Source organism: Rhinatrema bivittatum, chromosome 8, assembly GCF_901001135.1.
Source record: "Rhinatrema bivittatum chromosome 8, aRhiBiv1.1, whole genome shotgun sequence".
NCBI lineage: Eukaryota > Metazoa > Chordata > Amphibia > Gymnophiona > Rhinatrematidae > Rhinatrema > Rhinatrema bivittatum.
This window is the reverse complement of record NC_042622.1, coordinates 46,666,443-46,685,915: the sequence shown is the minus strand read 5'-3', so window position 1 is coordinate 46,685,915 and position 19,473 is coordinate 46,666,443. Positions and strand designations below refer to the sequence as shown.

The window sequence follows — 19,473 nt, the reverse complement described above, 5'->3', positions numbered from 1 at the left end:
AGGCTCACTGATGTCACCCCTTATATACATCCGTACTGACACTCATCTGCCAGTATTCCCATAACAAGCTAACTGTGTTTGGAAGTGTTCTTCTGGAAGTCCGTCAGTCACAAAGATCAATAAATAAAAGCTGGCGATATCGATTGATTGTATTAAACTTCTACACAGTTAGCTTGTTACGGGAATACTGGCAGATGAGTGTCAGTACGGATTGCTTTTAAGGGGTGACATCAGTGAGTCTGTTGATCTCTCTATCCATCTCTGGGCAGCGGTCATAACCCATTCGTCTGACATGGTCTGACTTATTCAAGGAAAGGAAATTATCAGGTAGGAAGTAATTTCACCATAAGAATTATCCTGAGAAGATAAGGTACACGATACATATATGTATGTTTATGCCTTGAAGATAAGAAGAGTTGGAAAAGATAATAGTGTTCTGTTCTTTGTTGCAGGTCAGTTAAGAAGTCATTTCACCTTCGTCTTCATCCAAACAGACCAGTCCAGATGAACGGGATGTACCCAAACTACTCCCTAACAGGGCGAGATGCTGCCCAAGCCCCTCGCAAGACTGCTGAAGCAAAAGAGGCTGGCTATCCAGTCCATAATACTTAGAAATGGTATAAAACAATGACCAAGTCACCATTTCACAGATCTCCAAAGAAGAGACCAACCACATCTCGGTCCACAAAACTACTTGAGCCTTCATGGAATGAGCCTGAACCGACTTCGGTAAGGGAGTGCTGGAATCCACATAAGCTGCTGTAATTGCCTCTTTAATCCAGCGTGTCATCATAGCTCTAGAGGCTTCAAGGCGCTGATGACCTTGAGATATCTTAAAAAATGTTTTCTCATGTATAAAGGTCGAAGAATGGAAGCACTAGGGGGCATTCCATGAAGTTACGAGTAGCACATTTAAGACTAATCGGAGAAAATTCTTTTTCATTCAAGGCACAATTAAGCTCTGGAATTTGTTGCCAGAGGATGTGGTTAGTGCAGTTAGTGTAGCTGGGTATAAAAAAGGTTTGGATAAGTTCTTGGAGGAGAAGTTCATTAACTGCTATTAATCAAGATGACTTAAAGAATAGCCACTGCTATCACTGACTTCAGTAGCATGGGATCTTCTTGGTGTTTGGGTACTTGCCAGATACTTGTAGCCTGGATTGGCCACTGTTGGAAACAGGATGCTGGGCTTGATGGACCCTTGGTCTGACTCAATATGGCAATGTCTTATGTACTTAAGCACGTAGTCCATAGGATCTGTCTGTCTGCTAAACAAAGGCAAGAAAACAGACTGTTTTAAATGAAAGTCAAACTATCTTTGGCGGAAAGGAACCTTTTCTTTTGTATAAATCTGAACCTTTTCTTTTGTAGTCAATAAAAAAGTTCCTAACAAGAAAGTGCTTGCAACTCCAATATCCTCCAAGCCGAGCAAATAGTGACTAGAAAGATTTTTTCAACATAAGCAGACATAATGAAAGTCTTAGGATAACACAATTTGTTTCCCCTATCAAATAGGATAACACAAAGTTCAAATCCCAAAGCGGAACCGGAACTCAGAGCAGAGGTCTAATATGCTTCATGCCCCTCAAGAATTAAGAAATATCTGGATGAGAAGACAGTAGTCTACCTTGAATATGACCTCTATAGCAAGAGAGAGCTGGTGCTTGCACCTTCAAGTATATTAAGAGCAAAACGGTTAGAGAAACCTTTCCACAAAATATCCAGAATCATTGGAACACACATGTTCCCAGGAGCACACTGACAATCAGTATGCCAGTCCTTGAAAACATATAAGCCAAGGAAGTGGAGAATTTTCTAGCCTTCAGGAGTGTAACCACCACTGTTGGGAAATAACCTTTCTTCACTAATCATGCCCTCTCACAGGGCAAACCATAAGAAAAAAAAAATCAATACAGATCCTTGTGAAACATTGGACCCTGGGGTAAAGCAACTCCTTGTGAAGTGGAGGTCTTAGAGGAGTTCTGCACAGTAGACACCAAAGATACTCATACCATGGCTGATGAGGCCAATCTGCAGCCACCAGGATCACCAGCCTGGGATGCTTGGCAATCCTCTGAAGCAATTTGCCCATTGTGGGCCAAGGAGGAAAAACGTATAAAATTCCTTTCTTCAGCCACTCCTGCATTAGCGTCTATCTTTCGCTGAATAATTTGCGCACCTTCACATTCTGACAGTCACCATCAGATCCAATTCTGGTAGACCCCATCTGGCTACAATCAGATCAAAGGCCCATGTTCAAGAGGGACCATTTTCCCAGATCTGTGACACTGCAACTGGAGTCATCCACCTAAACACTGTCCGTGCCTGCTACGTGAGACGCTGACAAGGCCTGTAAATTCCTTTCTGCCCAAGGAAGCTCTCTCTACTTACCTTGAAGACTTCGAATGCCCCCGTGATGATTTATGTACACTACTGCCATGGCATTGTCGGACATCACCCTGACTGCCTGCCCAATTAACTGAGGTGGGAATTACAGGAGAGTTAACTGAATCACTCTGGCTTCCAGGTGGTTTATGGACTAGCTTAATTCCTCAGGAGTCTATTGTCCTTGGGCAAACAGTTTCTGACCGTGCACTCCCCAGCCTGACAGACTGGCATCTGATGTCACTGTGATCCAGGCTGGGGCCATCAAACCCACTCCATGTTCCAAGTGCCTAACATTTAGCCACCTGTGCGGTCTCTGTTTTGTCGACTCCGGCAGAGGCAGTCTCACAGAACAATCTTGGGAGTGGGGATTCCACCTGGAAACAAGGCCCTTTGAAGAGGAAGCATATGTGTCCTTGCCCGTGGTACTAGATCCAAGGCCTCCACCATGGAGCCTAGAGGTAGGACTACACCATCTGATTTCTGAATGTCCGCACTACTTAAATTTGGCCACACAACTTCTGAACTTTTTGTTCTGTTAGCCATACTCGACCTATCCTTGCACAAACTGAGCTCCCAGATATTCCAGAATCTGACATGGCTAAAGATTGCTCTTGGAGAAACTAACAATCCATCCCAAATCCTGTAACAACTGGAACACTTGCTGAGGAGCCAAAAATGCTCTCCTAAAAGGACTTTGCTCTTATCAGCCAATTTCACATAAGAGTGCACCAAAATGCCATCTTTGGGCAGCATCACTGCGACCACAATAATCACCTTTGAAAAAGTTCTCAGGGCTGTGGTTAACGAAAGGACAGATCCTGAAACAGATAATAGTGATCCAGCACCACAACCACAGGAAGGACTGATGATCCTGTCAGATTGGAATGAGAAGAAAAGCTTCTGCTAGATCCAAGGATGTCAGAAATTATCATTTCTAGTTTCCATCCTGAAGTGGGCTGCCTTCAAAAAGCCATTGACTCGTTCAGGTCTGGAATGGGGCAAAAGGACCTTTTCTTCTTTGGGATCACAAGGTAAATGCAGTAGCAACCCAGACTTTCCTGGTCTTTTGGTACCAGGGTTACAGCCTTTAAATTCGAGAAGCCTCTGCAGAGTGGACTGTACCACCGTTTTTCCACCAAGTGACAAGGAGAAACCATAAAAGCCCCAGAAATGGGGCGCTCAAATTACAGAGTGTAATCAATCCATATGATTTCCAGCATTCAATGATCCCTTGTAATTTGGACCTATCTGTGATAAAACAGAAACAGATGCCCGCTTATCTCCGGTACCAGAGATAGGAGTCTCAACCACTCATTGTGCTGTCCTAGAGGAGGCGGAGCCTCTGGATCCACCCTTAATTCCTCTTTGCACTAAAGAACTGGAACCTGGAATATGGTCTAGACCAGAAGTTCCCAAACCTGTCCTGGAGGATCCCCAGCTAGTCAGGTTTTGAGGATATCCACAATGAATATGCTTGAGATAAATTTTAGGCATTGCCTCCATAACATGCAAATTTTCTCTCATGCATATTCATTTGTGGATATTCTGAACACCTGACTACCTGGGCAGGTTTGGTCTAGACCTCTGACCCAATGAACTCCAACTGGACTTGAATCTCCTTGGGTATCTATATCTATTGAGAGACATCTCTGAGAAGGGGCTTTCGTTTTACTCTCCAGGAGCCTCAGGAAATTTGAGTAGCTCCACTTCTTAAGCCTTCTTTTCCAGTTCTTCCCCAAATAAGAACCGACCCTTAAAAAGTAGCTAAGTCAAATTAATCTTGGAGACTGAATCTGCTGACCAGTTACACATCCTAAGAAGCTGGTGCACCATTATTATGGATGCCTCTCCTCTGGCCAAAGTATGCACCAAATCGTAACTGGGAACTGCCAGATATGACGCTCATGGTTCTAACTGCAGGGAAGCCTCTCCCAATTCTTCCTGGGCATCCTGCACCAGATGCAGTCCAAATCTTACAACAATTCAGCAACATGCTGAGATCTGAAGAGCCATTCTGATAGCCTCAAAGGCCTGTTTAAGCACAGATTCTTACAGTCCTACATATCCTTAAGAAACACTCCACCTTCCACAGACATATTGGTCTTTCTTTGGCATTGAGCACACCAAGGCCTCAACCTTGGGGAAAATGGAATTTCTCCTTCATCTGTAGATCCAATGGATACAGCTTAGACAGTGAGCAGTCTATTCTAAGTCAATTAAATTTTTCACCAACTGATGAAAAGAGAGGAAGTGCCATGACCTTCTCAAACTGACCATAATAGAGCCCTCTTTGGGAGCAAGGATCTCATCCTTTTTTTCTCATCTGAAATTTGCAACGTACACTATCCCCTGAAGGAATCTCTTAAACCCCTCCATGGAATTGACTGGCATTTCTACTTTCACTACCGTCCTAGGTCTTCTCTTTCCCCAGGGGTCTGGACCAGAGGGTGCTGGAAAGGTGGGCATAGGGAGTGTTAGGAGGGCTGAGAGTCTCTGGAACTGTGCCTTGCCTCCTGCAGAAAGCTTGCAAACCTTTCAAGATTTCCTAAGAGATGACTGCTGAGTGTAGGGAGGAGATATCCAGAGACTGAGCGGAAGAGCCACCGCACCAGAAGCAGCAATTCCCCTTGGGCCCGCAGAAGCTTCAAATCTGCATGCAGGGCTGAAAGGAGGTGGGCCAACCTCCATTTTAGAACTCAGCGATTGTGACATGGCAACTGGAGCATCGAGAGAATAAATCAATGCAGCCTCAACAAGGGCCATCTCTCCCAAACTAGACCACCCTGCCGCTTAAAAGAAAATTAGTTTTTCAGGTTCCTGCAAGACTAGCACCTCTCCCTGCCGGCTTGCACGTTCCTAATATGGCAGACTGTGAAGAGCGCAATCTCTCACCTTGCTCCACAGCCAGTTCCATCTTAAATCTGCATACCATTACAGTTTAGCGCAGGCTGGGCCCAAATCTGCCCCAAAAATTATCACTCTCAACGAGAATCTAACAAACACTGTCCCCCAGAAACAGAACATGGTGCCCTTATGCTGCTGCAGTCCACCTCCGCTGAGCAGCTCCTCCGATTCCCTCAGCCTCATCTGCTGTCTTATTTTTATTTTATCGGCACAGACAGCCCTTAAAGAAATATCCCAAGTTTTCTATTAGGAAGGCACCAAAAGAAGGAGAAGGGGAGAATCCAATCCCAACCTCTGGAAGTCCCCTGGTCCTGCACAGTTCAACTGAGGGAGTGAGCAACAGCTATCACCTCAGAAGCCTCACTCCTTTTTTTTTTTGCTAAGAGTTAGGGGACCTGTTTAACGGAAGAGACTTGTCTTTCTCCTCAGGAGCTCCTAGCAGTTGCCCTGTTTAGCCCACCAGGTCTGAGTTCACAGCAGAGGATGTATGCCTAACATCTGCTGGAGACAGAGAATACTGGCAGGCTGGTGTTGGCATGGATGTATCTAAGGGTTAATATCAGTGAGCTTTTTGATTTCTCTCTCCATCTTGTTGGTTGGTGTGCATAACCCATTCATCTGGGACAAAGAGGAAATTGATTTAATAAAGTAACAAGACCACTGGCTGTACAAATATTTGCTGGAACAAATATCAATGCATCAGAAAACACAACTTGTGATAGAAGGATGTCTGGGATAGCCTATAAGCAAAGGAGATAATAACCAAAACAGTGACACAGCTCAAATATATTTGGGACATTGATGGAGGGAAGTAATACAGACAAGGGCTGATCAAGTACCCGCTTGTAGTAACACAGAAAAGTAGGAAAACAGGTCATAATGGTGGTGGAAAGGTGTGAAAGTGTTTCCTTATCTGCTGACGATTATATTACTATGTTATCTGAATCCAGTATAAACAGAACATGCTGTATTGCAAGTTCTTGGGCCACCATAAGGATTATACAAATTAAACATACACATTTGTAGATTTCTGATGCTTATTTTAAAAGCACATACATATCAAGACTTGGACATCTTTAATAAAACAGAAGCAAAACAGATGCTGGTGGCTTAATTAAGCAAACAAGTAGAGTGAAACCTATCAATCAAGACCACAAGATCACCATTCTGGTCTCACCATTTATAAGGGTAGTTAATATCATAAATTCAACTGGTGTTCTTATTAGCCATGCGCTTTGTAATCTTCTTTCACTATAGATTCATATTTATAGGCCAGATCATCGTATAACGAGCAACATAAAACAGTAATTATTTCTTGTCCATTCACATAAAGAAAATCCTTTCAATAATAAACAATATATACCCATGTCTTCTGCTTCCTGGAAGTTCACCTTCTGCTACTTGCTTCTGTTTGACATAGTCCTGGAAAAACCTCTGGATTTCATCTGCTTGAGTGTTGCACTCCAGACCTATTCCATAATTCTCTGACTCTCCTAGGGAAGTGCCAGACCTTATCTCTTCCAGGTTTTGATGGTCTTTCGTGGCAGGGAACCACTGGACTATTGAGAGAAGGAACAGTGGTGTCAAATGACAAAAAAAGCAGAGAATATGTTATTAAATACAATCTACTTTGTACTAAGATGGGGACCTTTTATGCAATTTTAGCCATTTTTGGATCAGAGTAAAAGTCATACAGGAAACGTACATTAGTGCTGGTTGTCCAAACGGGGTCTTGCTGGCTTTTTGCTGCTATCACCAGTGCCAAATTTTAGTGTAGACAGAGACCACAATTATAGGTCAAGTATTCTAATATTTTGTAAACATTCAAAACAAAATCGCAGTTAAGAGAGTTTGGAAATGCACACATTAGAAGAGAGTAGAACATGACATTTATTGCAAATAGCAAATTATTCAGATAAAAACTAATGCGGTCATCATCACAGCCTGAATCAAAAGCCAGGCCATTGCTGGGGGCTAGTATCTTCCTAAGGCACAAACCTGCAGGCTGATGCAATATAGTGCGCTCAGGTTAGCGCACCGATAGCACTCTAATGGACGTGCATTTTGGACGCGCTAAAACAACTCCCGATGCAATACGGGGATTAGTCCAAAATGCGCATCCAGAGTGCTTAGCTAATAGCACTCATCACATACAAATTCCATGTAGATGAGGCTACTAGCTATTATCCCACGATGCCAAAAATTGCTGTGCAGCCAAGATGCCCATTTTAACGCGGCAAATTTAACACCTTCCCGGAAGCCGGCGTTAAAGCATGCAGCACTCAATGGCTCACTAAAAGACACCCCAATAATCCTGCCTTCTGTGATTCCTCCTATTAGTATTGTCGCGATACTAAGTAGGAGGAACCACAGAAAGCACATTCATGCTGCGCTCAAAGGGGGAACCACAGAAAGCAGCACCTTTCACTGAATTAATACCTCTTTCCATCATCACCTTAGGTTTTTTTTATGCAGAAAATGAAGAAAGAATTATCACATTAGGCAGCACAGGGAGGGTCCTGGACTGCTCTGACTGGACTAAAAAAAAAAAAAAAGGAAATTATCAGGTAAGAAGTAATTTCACCTGCCTCTTCATCCAGTCAGACCAGTCCAGATGAATGGGATGTATCCAAGCTACTCCCTAACGGAGTGGAATGCTGCCTAAGCCCCTCGGCAAGACTTCTGAAACAGGCTTCCTCTCTAGCCCAGACATTCAGCCGGTAATGCTTAGAAAAGGTATGCAGGGAAGACCAGAGTGCTGCCTTATAGATCTCCAATCTCAACTCTTCCCAAGAAGAAACCTGAGCTCTTGTGGAATACGTTCGCACCTGCTTAGGCGTGGGAGTACCAGAATCTACACAGGCTGCTGTAATAACCTCTTTAATCCTACGTGCCACCATAGCTTTAATGGCCACCTCACCTTTCTGTACTCCACAATACAAAAAATAAAAAGATGATCTGACTTCCTGAAAGCATTAATGACCTTGAGATACCTTAAAAGAAGCCCTCTCACATCCAAGGCTTGAAGAAGTCTGTACTCTTTGCGATCTGCTTGTTTGCTAAATGAAGGTAAAGAAATTGACTGATTTAAGTGGAGGTCTGAAATTACCTTTGGCATAAAGGAAGGAACCGTATGAATCTAGACTCTATCTTTGGTATCAATAAGAATTGCTTCTGTGCAAGTAAGTGCCTGCAACTCAAATCCTCCTGGTGGAACAAAAAATGACTAGGAAGATGGTCTTCAAAGTAAGGAGCTTTAGAGAAATACTCTTAAGAAGTACAAACTGTGTGCTTGCTAAGAAGAACAAAACTAAATTCAAGTCCCAAGACAAACCAGGAATCTAAACAGAGGCCTAATATGCTTAACACTTCTCAAGAAACAAGAGGCATCCAGATGGGAAGACAAAGGTCTACCTTGTATATAATCTCTATAGCACGAGAGAGCTGCAACCTGCATTTTTAAGGAATCAAGAGAATCTCTTAGAAAGACCTTCCCGCAAAAATTTCAAGATCAACGGAACTGAAGCTCTCTCAGGAGTGCATCAACATCCAGAGCACCAATTCTCAAAAACTCTCTAGACTCAGACAAAAGCTAAAGAGGTGGAAAATTTCCTACCCTTCAAGATAGTAGCTACCACAGTTTGAAAATGTTTTTTCTTTACCAAACACATCCTCTCAAGGGCCAAGCCATAAGACAAAATCGATCCAGATCTTCATGTAAAACCAGAACCTGTGAAAGTAACTTCTTGTGAGATGAAAGTCTCAGCGGATTGCCACGCATGAGATCCGCATACCAAGGATGATGCAGTCAGTCTGAATACCCTGCAATCTTCTGAAGCATTCTGACTATCATGGGCCAAGGAGGAAACATATAGGACCATCTCCATCGGCCAAACTTGAACCAAGCCATTGAATCTGGATGAAAGTCCCTCGTCTGGCTGAAAAATCTACGAATCTTCACATTCTTGCTGGACACATAAGATCTATCATCAGCATTCCCCACCAGTCCACAATTTGATTGTAAACTACTTGAGACAGAGACCAATTCCCCTGGATCAGCCACACTGCGACTGAGGTAATCTACTTGAACATTCTCCATTCCTGCTATGTGTGCCGACAAGGCCTTCAAATTCTCCTCCACCCAAGAGAGGAGTAAATCTATTTCCAATGATACTTGAGGACTTCTGGTCTCTCCTTGTTGATTTATGTATGCTACAGCTGTGATGTTGTTGGATATAACAACATCACAGCTGTAGCTCTGCCTCCTCGGACTTACCAGGGGTACCCGCTCCTCGGGGGCCTCATTTCTCTTTGCCTTTCAGGTCGCAGTCTGGAACCGGTACGCGCTCCTCGAGGGCCCACGTACCCGGACTTGCTACTGCATACTACTTCTGCCAGGAAGTCATCGCCTCCTACAACACCAGTGAGTTACCATATCTCAGAGCATTCCCTGGAACCAGGTACTCGCTCCTCGAGGGCCTACTTCTTTCCAGCTCCTGCGCTGCTTCTAAGAGACTAATATGTGAGAGTTACCATCAAGGTTCTGTTCCTGAACTCTGCATACCCTGTCTACTCACTATATTCAGTTTCTCTACAGCTCAGTTATCCAGGATCGCTGTTCCAGTATTTGAATGGAGACATACATTTTGTGCATGTGTCCGACTCAGGCCGAGTTTCGCCCCTCCTGGGCTGCCTCAGGGGCTAAAAACAACAAATAAACAAAAAGGACTCCATATGTATGTCCTGTATTGATCATTTTGTTTATTTGTTGTTTTTAGCCCCTGAGGCAGCCCCAGGTGGGGTGAAACTCGGCCCGAGTCGGGCACATGTACAAAATTTATGTCTCCAATCAAATAAAGCTCATACTTGGACTATCTTTTGGCGTCTAATCCACACTCCTGCACAAGGTCATCAATGCCCAAAGACTTCAGATCTCTCCTGCAACTGAAGAACAAGGAACCTTTGCATTGTGTGATGTCACCAGCAAGTTTAGGAATGGGAGGCTCCAGTGGCCCACTATGAGCTGGAACACCTTTGTTTGAGAATTCCCATTCTCCTGGATCCAGACTCTGCCTGCTGAGAAAGTCTTTTCCTCATACATTGTCCTTTCCTGCAACGTGTGAGGCTGAGATTTCCTGAAGATGTATTTCCGCCCATTCAATGAGTTGGGCTATTTCCTGCGGCACTTATTGGCTCTTGGTTTCGCCCTGGTGACTGATATAAGCCACCATTGTCACATTGTTCAAACCGCTCGACCATGCAAGTGGTCGATGAATCACAAGCATGTCAACCGAATGGCACGGGCTTCCAGCTGATTGATGGTCCAGAGAGACTCCTCTATACTCCAGTGCCCCTGCGCTGTCAACTCCTGACAACCCTAACCTGGACGCTCGCATCTGCCATGAGTACTAGCCAGTCCAGTGTTCGTAGGAAATGCCCTTCCTTAGAAAATCTGCTTGTAACCACCACTTCAGTGGTTGCTGATCTCCACGGGTAACTGAAGTCGTATTGAGAAGTCCTGAGACTGAGGATCCAATGTGCAAGCAGTGTGCGCTGAAGAGGATGGCATATGAACACTTGCCCCATGGAACCTCTAGAAAGGCTGCCATCAACCTAAGCATCTGTAGATAATAACACAATGTTGGGTGTATTGTTTCTGTCAATAGTCGCTTCTGAGCCAGCAGTTTTCTGACTGTGGATCTCCAGCAGGAACACCTATGTTTTGGTAGGATGTGAACCCTGGGCCGGAGTGAGAGGTGTCACCGCCCACAGGGAAGAGCCCCGTGGGTCTCACCGCCGGTAGGCGTGGTCTCAATAGCTAGGACACAGCTGTAGTATAGACTTTATTATGGGAGAAAGAGAGAGCATAACCCATGGAGCGGGGAATGTGTTAAAAATGCAGTTCTTTAGCTGAGGGGTAAATCCAGGAAGGTACCTCAGATGAGACAATCCGGTAGTGGCCTGCAGCGCGGGGTATGCAGAGGATGGCTGTACGAGGCAGATGGTGTAGAGGAGGTCCGAGGTCCTGGAGCCCAGAAGTACTTGAAGAAGAAATAGCAACTTTCCTGCAGTGCAGGGTAGATGTAGCGAATCCTGCTGGTAAGAATGCAGTAGTGGTCCGAGAATCCCAGCAAGGCTTGGCAGAGATGAAGCGAGATGAACTCACAAGGCTTGGTTCCAGAAGGACAAGGCAGGAAGGCCCTCCAAGGAGCGGATAGCCTAGTATAATGGAAGAGCCTCGAGGTGTGGGTACTCAGAGCGATCCCCACCGAGACAGGAACAGGAAGTCCAAGGAGAAGTGGATTCAGCAACAAGGAGAACTCTTAGCTAACTCGTCTGAGTGTAGGGCCAGTCATGTTAATACAGCGAGGCGGTGACGTCATGCGGAGGGGCGCCCCCAAGGTTCCCGCCATGACGTGTATTAAAGATGGCCCGTGCGCACGCACGCTAGGTGACTCCAGGAACAAGATGGCGGTTGGCATCGCCCATGCCATCCCGGGGACGCCAGGGAGGTTGGTGTTTGCTGGCGGAAGCTGCCATTCTTCCGAGAATTGACGAAGTAGCAAGAAAAGAGGAGAGCATGAGAGGACGCAGCCATCTGCGACCGACGGGCGCAACACCTGCCTTGCTTCATGTCGAAACAAACACAGAGATACTCCAGTGTCTGGGATGGCTGCCAGATTGCTCTTGGCCAAGTGTACCCACCCAACCTAGCTCCTTTAGCAAGGGGATCCCTTTGCGCAAGGGCCTTGAAGACTCTTTCATGCTCTTGGCCTGAATAGTCAATTGTCCTAAGAACGAGTGGACCAGAATGCCATCTCAACACTGCCGCTAACACCACCATGATCTTGTAGAAGGTTCTGTGCTTGGTGGCCAAACAGAAGGATAATGCTCAAAACTGATAATGTTGCCCCAAAGCAGCGAAATGCAGAAAAACCGTTGATGCCTCCAACCGAATGAGTAAATGCAGATATGCCTCTGACAAATACAGAGACATAAAAAACTCCCCCGACTGTACTGCCATTATCACCAAGCATAAGGCCTCGATGCAAAAATGAGTCACTTGCAAATGACAGTTGAATCCCTTGAGATCCAGATTGGGGCAAAAGGAACCTGCCTTCTTGGGTGCAAGGAAATAAATGGAATATTGGCCCAAATTTTCTTGTGACATCGGCACTGGGATCATGGCCCACAGGCTGAGGAGCCTTGACAACGTACACTCCACTGCCTGTCTCTTCTGCGGAGGGCTGCAGGGAGACTCCATGAAAATGTCCTGAGGAATGCTGAGGAACTCCAGAGCATAGCTGTCTCTTATCACCTCCAGAACCCACTGATCTAACGTGATCTCGACCTGCCTCCAATTAAAAAAAAAAAAAAAAAAGAGGCAGGCAACTCCCTATCTCCTGTTCCTGGAAGTGGGTCGGCACACCCTCATTGAGGCAGTTGGGGGCACTGCCACTCAAACCTGCACCCCGTCTACCTGCCTGGAACGAAGGACTGAGACCCACCCAAAGGTCGAGTCTTCTGTAGGGTCGAAAATGTCTGAAACCTCTAGCACGATCTCTCACTCTGAACGAGCGCGGCACCTGCTTTTTTTCCTTTGGTAACTGAGGAACCTGGAATTCACACCGCTTATTGGCCATATTTTCCACTCACTCCCAAACAAGAGTGATCCTTTAAAAGGCAATTTCGTAAGATTTGACTTTGAAATTGTATCGGCCAACCAATTCCTCAGCCATAACTGACACCTGGCTGCTATCGCTGAAGCCACCCCTCTGGAAGAAGTGCGGAGCAGGTCACAGCCTGCAACTGTCAAAAAGGTGGCTGCTGGTTCCATCACTGCCCTGGAATTCAAACCAGACTCATTGACTTCCTCAGAGAGAGAAGCAAGCAAGAGTGAGCCACCATGGAACAGCAAGAGGCTATCTGCAAATTCATTGCCACCGCCTCAAAAGCCTGCTTAAGGATAGTCTCAATTCTCCTATCCTGCGCATCCTTCAATGCCGCTCCCTCTTCTACATGGATAGTTGTCCACTTGGTATAGGCACACACCAGCGCATCCACTTTCAGAAAGCACAACTGCTCTGTCACCTCTGGATCCAGGGGGGTACAGTGCTTCCAAGACTCGTACCCCTTTAAAATTAGCTTTCAGGGCACCCCATTCAAGATCAATCAATTCTTGAATAGCATCCAAATGGAAAAGAAAAATTACGCTTTATACAAAGAAACTGAAATGGGATTCTTCTTTGGCTCAGACATGGAATCAGCACCCGGCAAAGTAAATGGAATACCTTCCCACGCCTCTTTGCCTTGCTGGCTCGGGAACAATGGCGCCCAGAGCTTCCAGGCGCTGAAGGGTCGCCCTTACGGCCGCGCGTTTGGCGATAGCCTTGCAGGGGGAGACGAGAAACTTGTCCCACGGTAGGCGTGCAAAATCTAACGCGTAACCGTGTCTTATTACTCCGAGGACCCACTGGTCTGAGGTGATCTTGGTCCATTCCCCGTAGAACTGCACGAGCCTCGCCCCCACGTTTGGTACGGCTTCCGGAGGCCGTCGCGGGGAATGAACCAGTCTCGTTTCATTGGGTCGACTTGGACCCCGATCCCGCCGAGGATCCACCGGGCCGGTTGAACTTCTTCCCTCGAAAGGACTGAGACCAGGAGGAGGATCTGGCAGAACTCGCGCGGTAGGACGGACCCGACCCCGTCGATCTTAGCGGTCGCTGGCGCCGGTTAGACCGAAAACGGTTCCTGGCCGAGAAGTTAGACCGCGACCGAGGCCTGTCCTCAGGCAGCTTAAATGTCTTGTTTTTGCTGAGGAACTGCATGAGATCGTCCAGCTGCTTACCAAACAGTAACTTTCCCTTGAAAGGCAAAGAGCCCAGATGCGCCTTCGACATACCATCCGCGGCCCAGTTACGAAGCCAGAGCAGACGGCGAGCCGAGACCGCTGACACCATAGCCCTGGCCGACGTTCTCAGCAAATCGTGCATAGCATCTGCACTATAGGCTATCACGGCTTCTAAGTGATCCGCCTGTGAGGCTTCCCCTTCCGAGAGACCAGCATTCGCCTGTAAGTTCTGGGCCCAGCGAAGGCCCGCCCGCAGTGCAAAGTTACTGCAGATAGCCGCTCTGATGCCCAGGGCGGAGACCTCGAAAACCTTTTTGAGCTGAACCTCCAGCTTCCGATCTTGGATGTCTCTAAGCGCCGTGGCGCCTGTGACGGGGATGGTAGACCTCTTGGTTACCGCCGACACCGCTGCGTCCACGCGGGGGAGGCGCAGCAATTCTAGGACGTCCTCAGGGAGAGGGTACAACTTGTCCATGGCCTTACTCACCTTAAGGCCTAATTCCGGGGTATCCCATTCCCGGAAGAGTATGTCGGAGGCCGAAAAATGAAAAGGGAACGCCACCGCCGGTCCCGCGAGACCGAGGAGTACCGGGTCCATATTGGCGCTCTGACGGACCTCTACCGGTGGAGCTTCAACTCCAAGTTCATCCAGGATCGCTGGAATAAGTGGGGAGAGCTCCTCTCTTTTGAAGAGGCGCACGACCTTGGGGTCATCCCCATCCCCCGTCAGCGTGCCTTTTCCTGCGCCCGACTGGACCGGGCTCGGGTCATCGGGCCCCTCAGGCCCTCCCGTGGTCCCTGAGACCGACTGTTCCTCATCCGAAGAAGTAGACTCCGTAGCCGATTTCCGAGGGACGCCCCGCGCCGGTCTCTTTTCCTGTGGCGGACCCGACGACCCCCTGGGCCGGCCAGCCCGTTTCTGGGGTTGTGAGCGTCCCTCTTCGCCGCCGGGGGCTCTCCCGGACTTGTGCTTCGACTTCTTGTACTTCGCTAATTCTTTTAAAAGAAGTGTAAAATCCTCGGAGAAGGAATCCTCCGAATCTGAGGATCCCTCCCCCGAGCACAGCTGACCCGATTGTAGGGCCCCCCGGGGTTCCCCCCCCCCCCCGCGGCTCGAGGCTGAGGGGAGAGCGGAGGGGGCTGGCCGCCATGTTCAAGAGCCCTCCTCGTGGCCGCTCGAACGGAATCTAAAATGGCCGCCGTTCCCGCGCTCAGCGGGAACGGATCAGGGCCTTCGACCTCGGCAGTCCCGGCGCGCGGCGACGAACGGGACGAGCGGGAACGGCCGCCCCGACCTCCCCCCGATGATCCTTCACCCCCGGTGAGGCACCCAGAACAAACGCCATCGCGCGGCAGGCCGAGCCGACCGGCATCCTGGGCCCAACAAAAAACCAAAATCGCCGCGCCTAAAACGCCGAAAAAGCCTCCCCCCCCCACGCGAACGCACTGCCGACCGAAGAGAGGGAGAGACGGCGCAGCTAAACAAAAGTTATAAATTATTATTATTTTTTTTTATACTTAGCCGCTGTCCAGGTGCTGATGCTTCCGCTCCACCGGGGGTGAGTGAACCGGGCTCCCCGGTGTCACCCCCGACGCTGCTGCCAGGCACGGCCGGGCCCTCGACCCTCAGCAGCGGCCTCGACCAGGGGGGGATAATCCCCTCAGGATCTGCCAACCCCCCTGGGAGGCACCACCGACGGAAGCTCTTCTTTCAAAATAAAAACAACTTTTTTTTTTTTTTTATCTAAAGGATTGCCCCTTATTATTATAGAAGACTTCTTTCTCTTTTTTTTTTTTTTTGTAAACCCTAACTGACTAAAACCCCAGGGATCCCAGAGACTGTGGGTGGACCTGCCCCATCTGCTGGAGACAGAGTAAGACTGAGGGGCTGTGGGTGGCACCTTACTATATGTAGGGAGCCCGTCAAGTTTTGCTCTGTCTCCATCTGCTGGTGCGGAGTCACAACCCAGGTGTCTGGACTGATCCGGGTACGTACAGGGAATTACGCTTTATACAAAGAAACTGAAATGGGATTCTTCTTTGGCTCAGACATGGAATCAGCACCCGGCATCTCCAGCATCTTCAGTGTCTGGGAGATCAGAGCCCGTAACTCATCTCTATGAAAGAAACGCAACATTGTTCCATTCGGCTCAAACCCGAGGAATTTCCCCATCCTCCCGGGAGTAAGGATGACTTTCATCATCCATGCAATCTGGGTCCCTATCAGCCTGACCTGCAGCAGGTCTAGACGTACTCAGATGCTTACCCGCAGCAATAGGCGTGCAACAGAGCACAATCTGTGATCCTGAACTCTTAGGTCTGGCCAACTCCACTGACTGTGCCTGAAGAAAGGACTGCAGCCCGAGCTAGCAAAATCAGCCAGAGACAACTTTCCCTGAGTCTCCAAGCAGCGCTGACACAAGTTAGAGAGGATGCCAGGCTGAGATGCCTGAAAATGGCAAGCAGCACAAAGGGTAAGGCACTTAGCCTTCTTTGCTACCAGTTTTATGGATGAACGCCCACTAGCAGCACGCTCCCAAAGGCGTCTGACAATTGTGCGCCCAACTGCACATCCACAAAAGCGAGCCTGGACAGGGCGCCTAAAAACAAGCTCTGTCCAATAAACGCACACTATGGATGCCCAAAATTTAGGCACCCAATACAGTCCAGGTAGGCGCCCACCTGGGCGTGCAAATACCATCAGACACTAATTTGTGGCAGACTTATGCGTAGAAAAGCACACGGACGCCGCCACCATGGCCTTTCACACGGCATCTGAACAAAACCTGACAGCGGGGCCTAGCCAAAAGGTTGCTCAACCTGCCAAGCTGCCTCAACTCTCCAAACTCCCCCAGAGGTGGGAATGGACATTGGATCAGCATACCGAGGCTCGGAGACCAGAAGGGGAATGGAATCCATAAATTTCTCTCCCCCCACCCCCCCCCTTTTTTTTTAATTTTAATTTAAATTTTACTCTTTACCTGAGCTCAGTCCGTTCTGGCCAAATATAGAATCTGTCTCCAGCTGCAAGGGGAGAGGGCAAAGGCCTTCAGTTCAACTTCCTGCACTCATTAGCCTCTCAGCTGTTTCTCTCTCTACAGCTAAGCCCACACCAGAAAGCCAGCTACCAGACCGAGGCACTCTACTGAAGGAGGGATCTGCAGATATCACCTCAGGAAAACTTGACTGAGGGAGGGATCATACGGTAACACCACAGGAAAGCGGGGAAAATTAATTTCCTTCTTTTCTCCTTCTACTTTTTTAAAGCAATTCCCAGTAGGGAGATGCATATCCACTATCTGCTGAAGATGGAGAATACTGGCAGGGGTGTGTATATATATATATATATATATATACATACACACACACCGTGATGTCAGATTTGCTCCGTCTCCATCTGCTGGTAGAGGTGCAGAATCCACTGATGGTGGATTAACCTGTCTTGAATGCAAAGAGATTTAAAAAATTTAGCAAGTTGCCTAGGCTGAGTACTAATGAAGCCGGCAAATCTCCAAACATGCTTCCCTGCTGCTGTGGTAAGCTCCAGCCATGAAGCACAGAAAGTTCCTTTTATTTATTTTTTTAAATAGTTTATTGCCAGTTGCACAGAAAACAGCCCAACTTCTTAAAGGGAGTCAGCTGGATCTTATAGAAATAAAGAAAGAAGACAGCAAGGCAATGGGGGGAGGGGGGGAGAAGGAGAAGAGGAATACCCAACTAGAAAGCCCCCACCCTGGAAGTCCCCTGATCCTAGCTCACTCCACTGTGGGAGGGAGCCTAAGGCTTTCTCCTCAGGAACAGAAACCCAAGGATCCTGCTCAGCTGAAAGAGGAAGAGTTAGTCTTTCACCTCAGGAGCCTCTCCAACCTTTTCTTATTCAGCTGCCAGGCCACAGTCCACAGCACCGGATACCTGTTCAACCATCTGCTGAAGACATACAATACTGGCAGGCTTGTGTCAGTACAGATATATATCAGGAATGACATCAGCGAGCCTATGATCTCTGTCTCCATCTGCTGGTCGGTGTGCATAACCCACTCAAGATGAAGAGGAAATTTTTTAAAACAATTAAATCTATCATATTCTGTTTTTCCATATTTGCCTTTTTTAGGCAATTCCTCCTTTGAGCCTGCACTGTTAGGTTAGGTATCAATAGTGAAGAGCCTGTTGCAGTCAGGCTACTTTTCCATGGGCCACCCTGCATAAGCTTCTTCTTAACCTGAAATATCAGAATTATGCTGACGGTAGCCGAAGCAAGATTTTAGATTTGACTTGAAGGAAAATGCCCTTTGTAAGTGTAACATCTATATTCAAAATTTCTGACAATGTTGAAATTAAGAGAACTACAATTTTGTGTGTGCCACAGAACCATTTTCTTACCACAAAGGGCTAGTAAGGTTAGAAATATACATTCGGATGTACTGCTAAAGGTACTCTATTTCATTGTTTATGGACATGTCCAAAACTCCGGTCTTTTTGGAGAAATATAGTCTATGATTTTGGGGGGTCATAAGTGGTAAGAAATATCATTTTCCACTGAGTTGTGATGGCTAAGTCAGTTGGAAGAACATATTTTGTCAGTAAATGTCATATGTTATTTCTAGCCAAGGTCTTTTTAATAGCTAAAAGATATATTAGCATGTGCTTGATTAACCAAAAAGACCTCCTGACTTCATGAGTTGGAAGGTCCAAATTGCAGACTTGATATATGGAATAATGAACCACTATTATGAAAACTTATAATGTCTATGCTACTTTTTGCCAGATTTGGAAGCCGATTATGATTGCTTTGCCCAACGATGATAGAAGTTGATTATTAAATACATTTCCTTTTTCTTTCTGGGAAATATCCTATAACTAGCTAAACTAAGTACTGTTTGCATTATTGCATGAGTGTTTCTCTTGTGATCTCCTAGTTTGTTTGAATTATTTGAATGTTGGGGCATGATTGGCATAATGTCAAAACAATACACTGTGGTTACCTTTGTATTTGCTGGTGATTAAAAAAAATGTTGAACCCATAAAGTGCATTGAGGTGTTCCTTCTTCAGCCCATGTGTTAGATACTATAATTCTCAAAGAAAAAAAACCCAATTATATATAGAGATTTAAATTTAAGAAGGGTATAGCAATATTAAACTTTAAAGAGTTAGATTAATATTATCCAGTATGTAGAGGAAATATGGCATAAAGCATTATAAAGCTACAGACTGGACTAATCTATGTTGGTATTGTCATAACAGGTACATAAAATGCAATTTTACTGAAAAATAAACTTCCTAAATGTACACATTCTTCTTTTGCTCTTTCATGCTCAGCAAAAACCTAAAA

General features: G+C 46.7%; 1 protein-coding gene across 1 annotated transcript in view; it reads right to left on the bottom strand.

Moving 5' to 3' along the window:
- TTI1 (TELO2 interacting protein 1) overlaps positions 1-19,473 on the bottom strand; it is a 57,492-nt gene that overhangs the window by 33,441 nt on the left and 4,578 nt on the right. Inside the window, 3 exon segments of the mRNA XM_029613492.1 lie at positions 2,392-2,479; positions 5,386-5,512; positions 6,656-6,851. Coding sequence (XP_029469352.1) covers positions 2,392-2,479; positions 5,386-5,512; positions 6,656-6,851 — 411 coding nt within the window.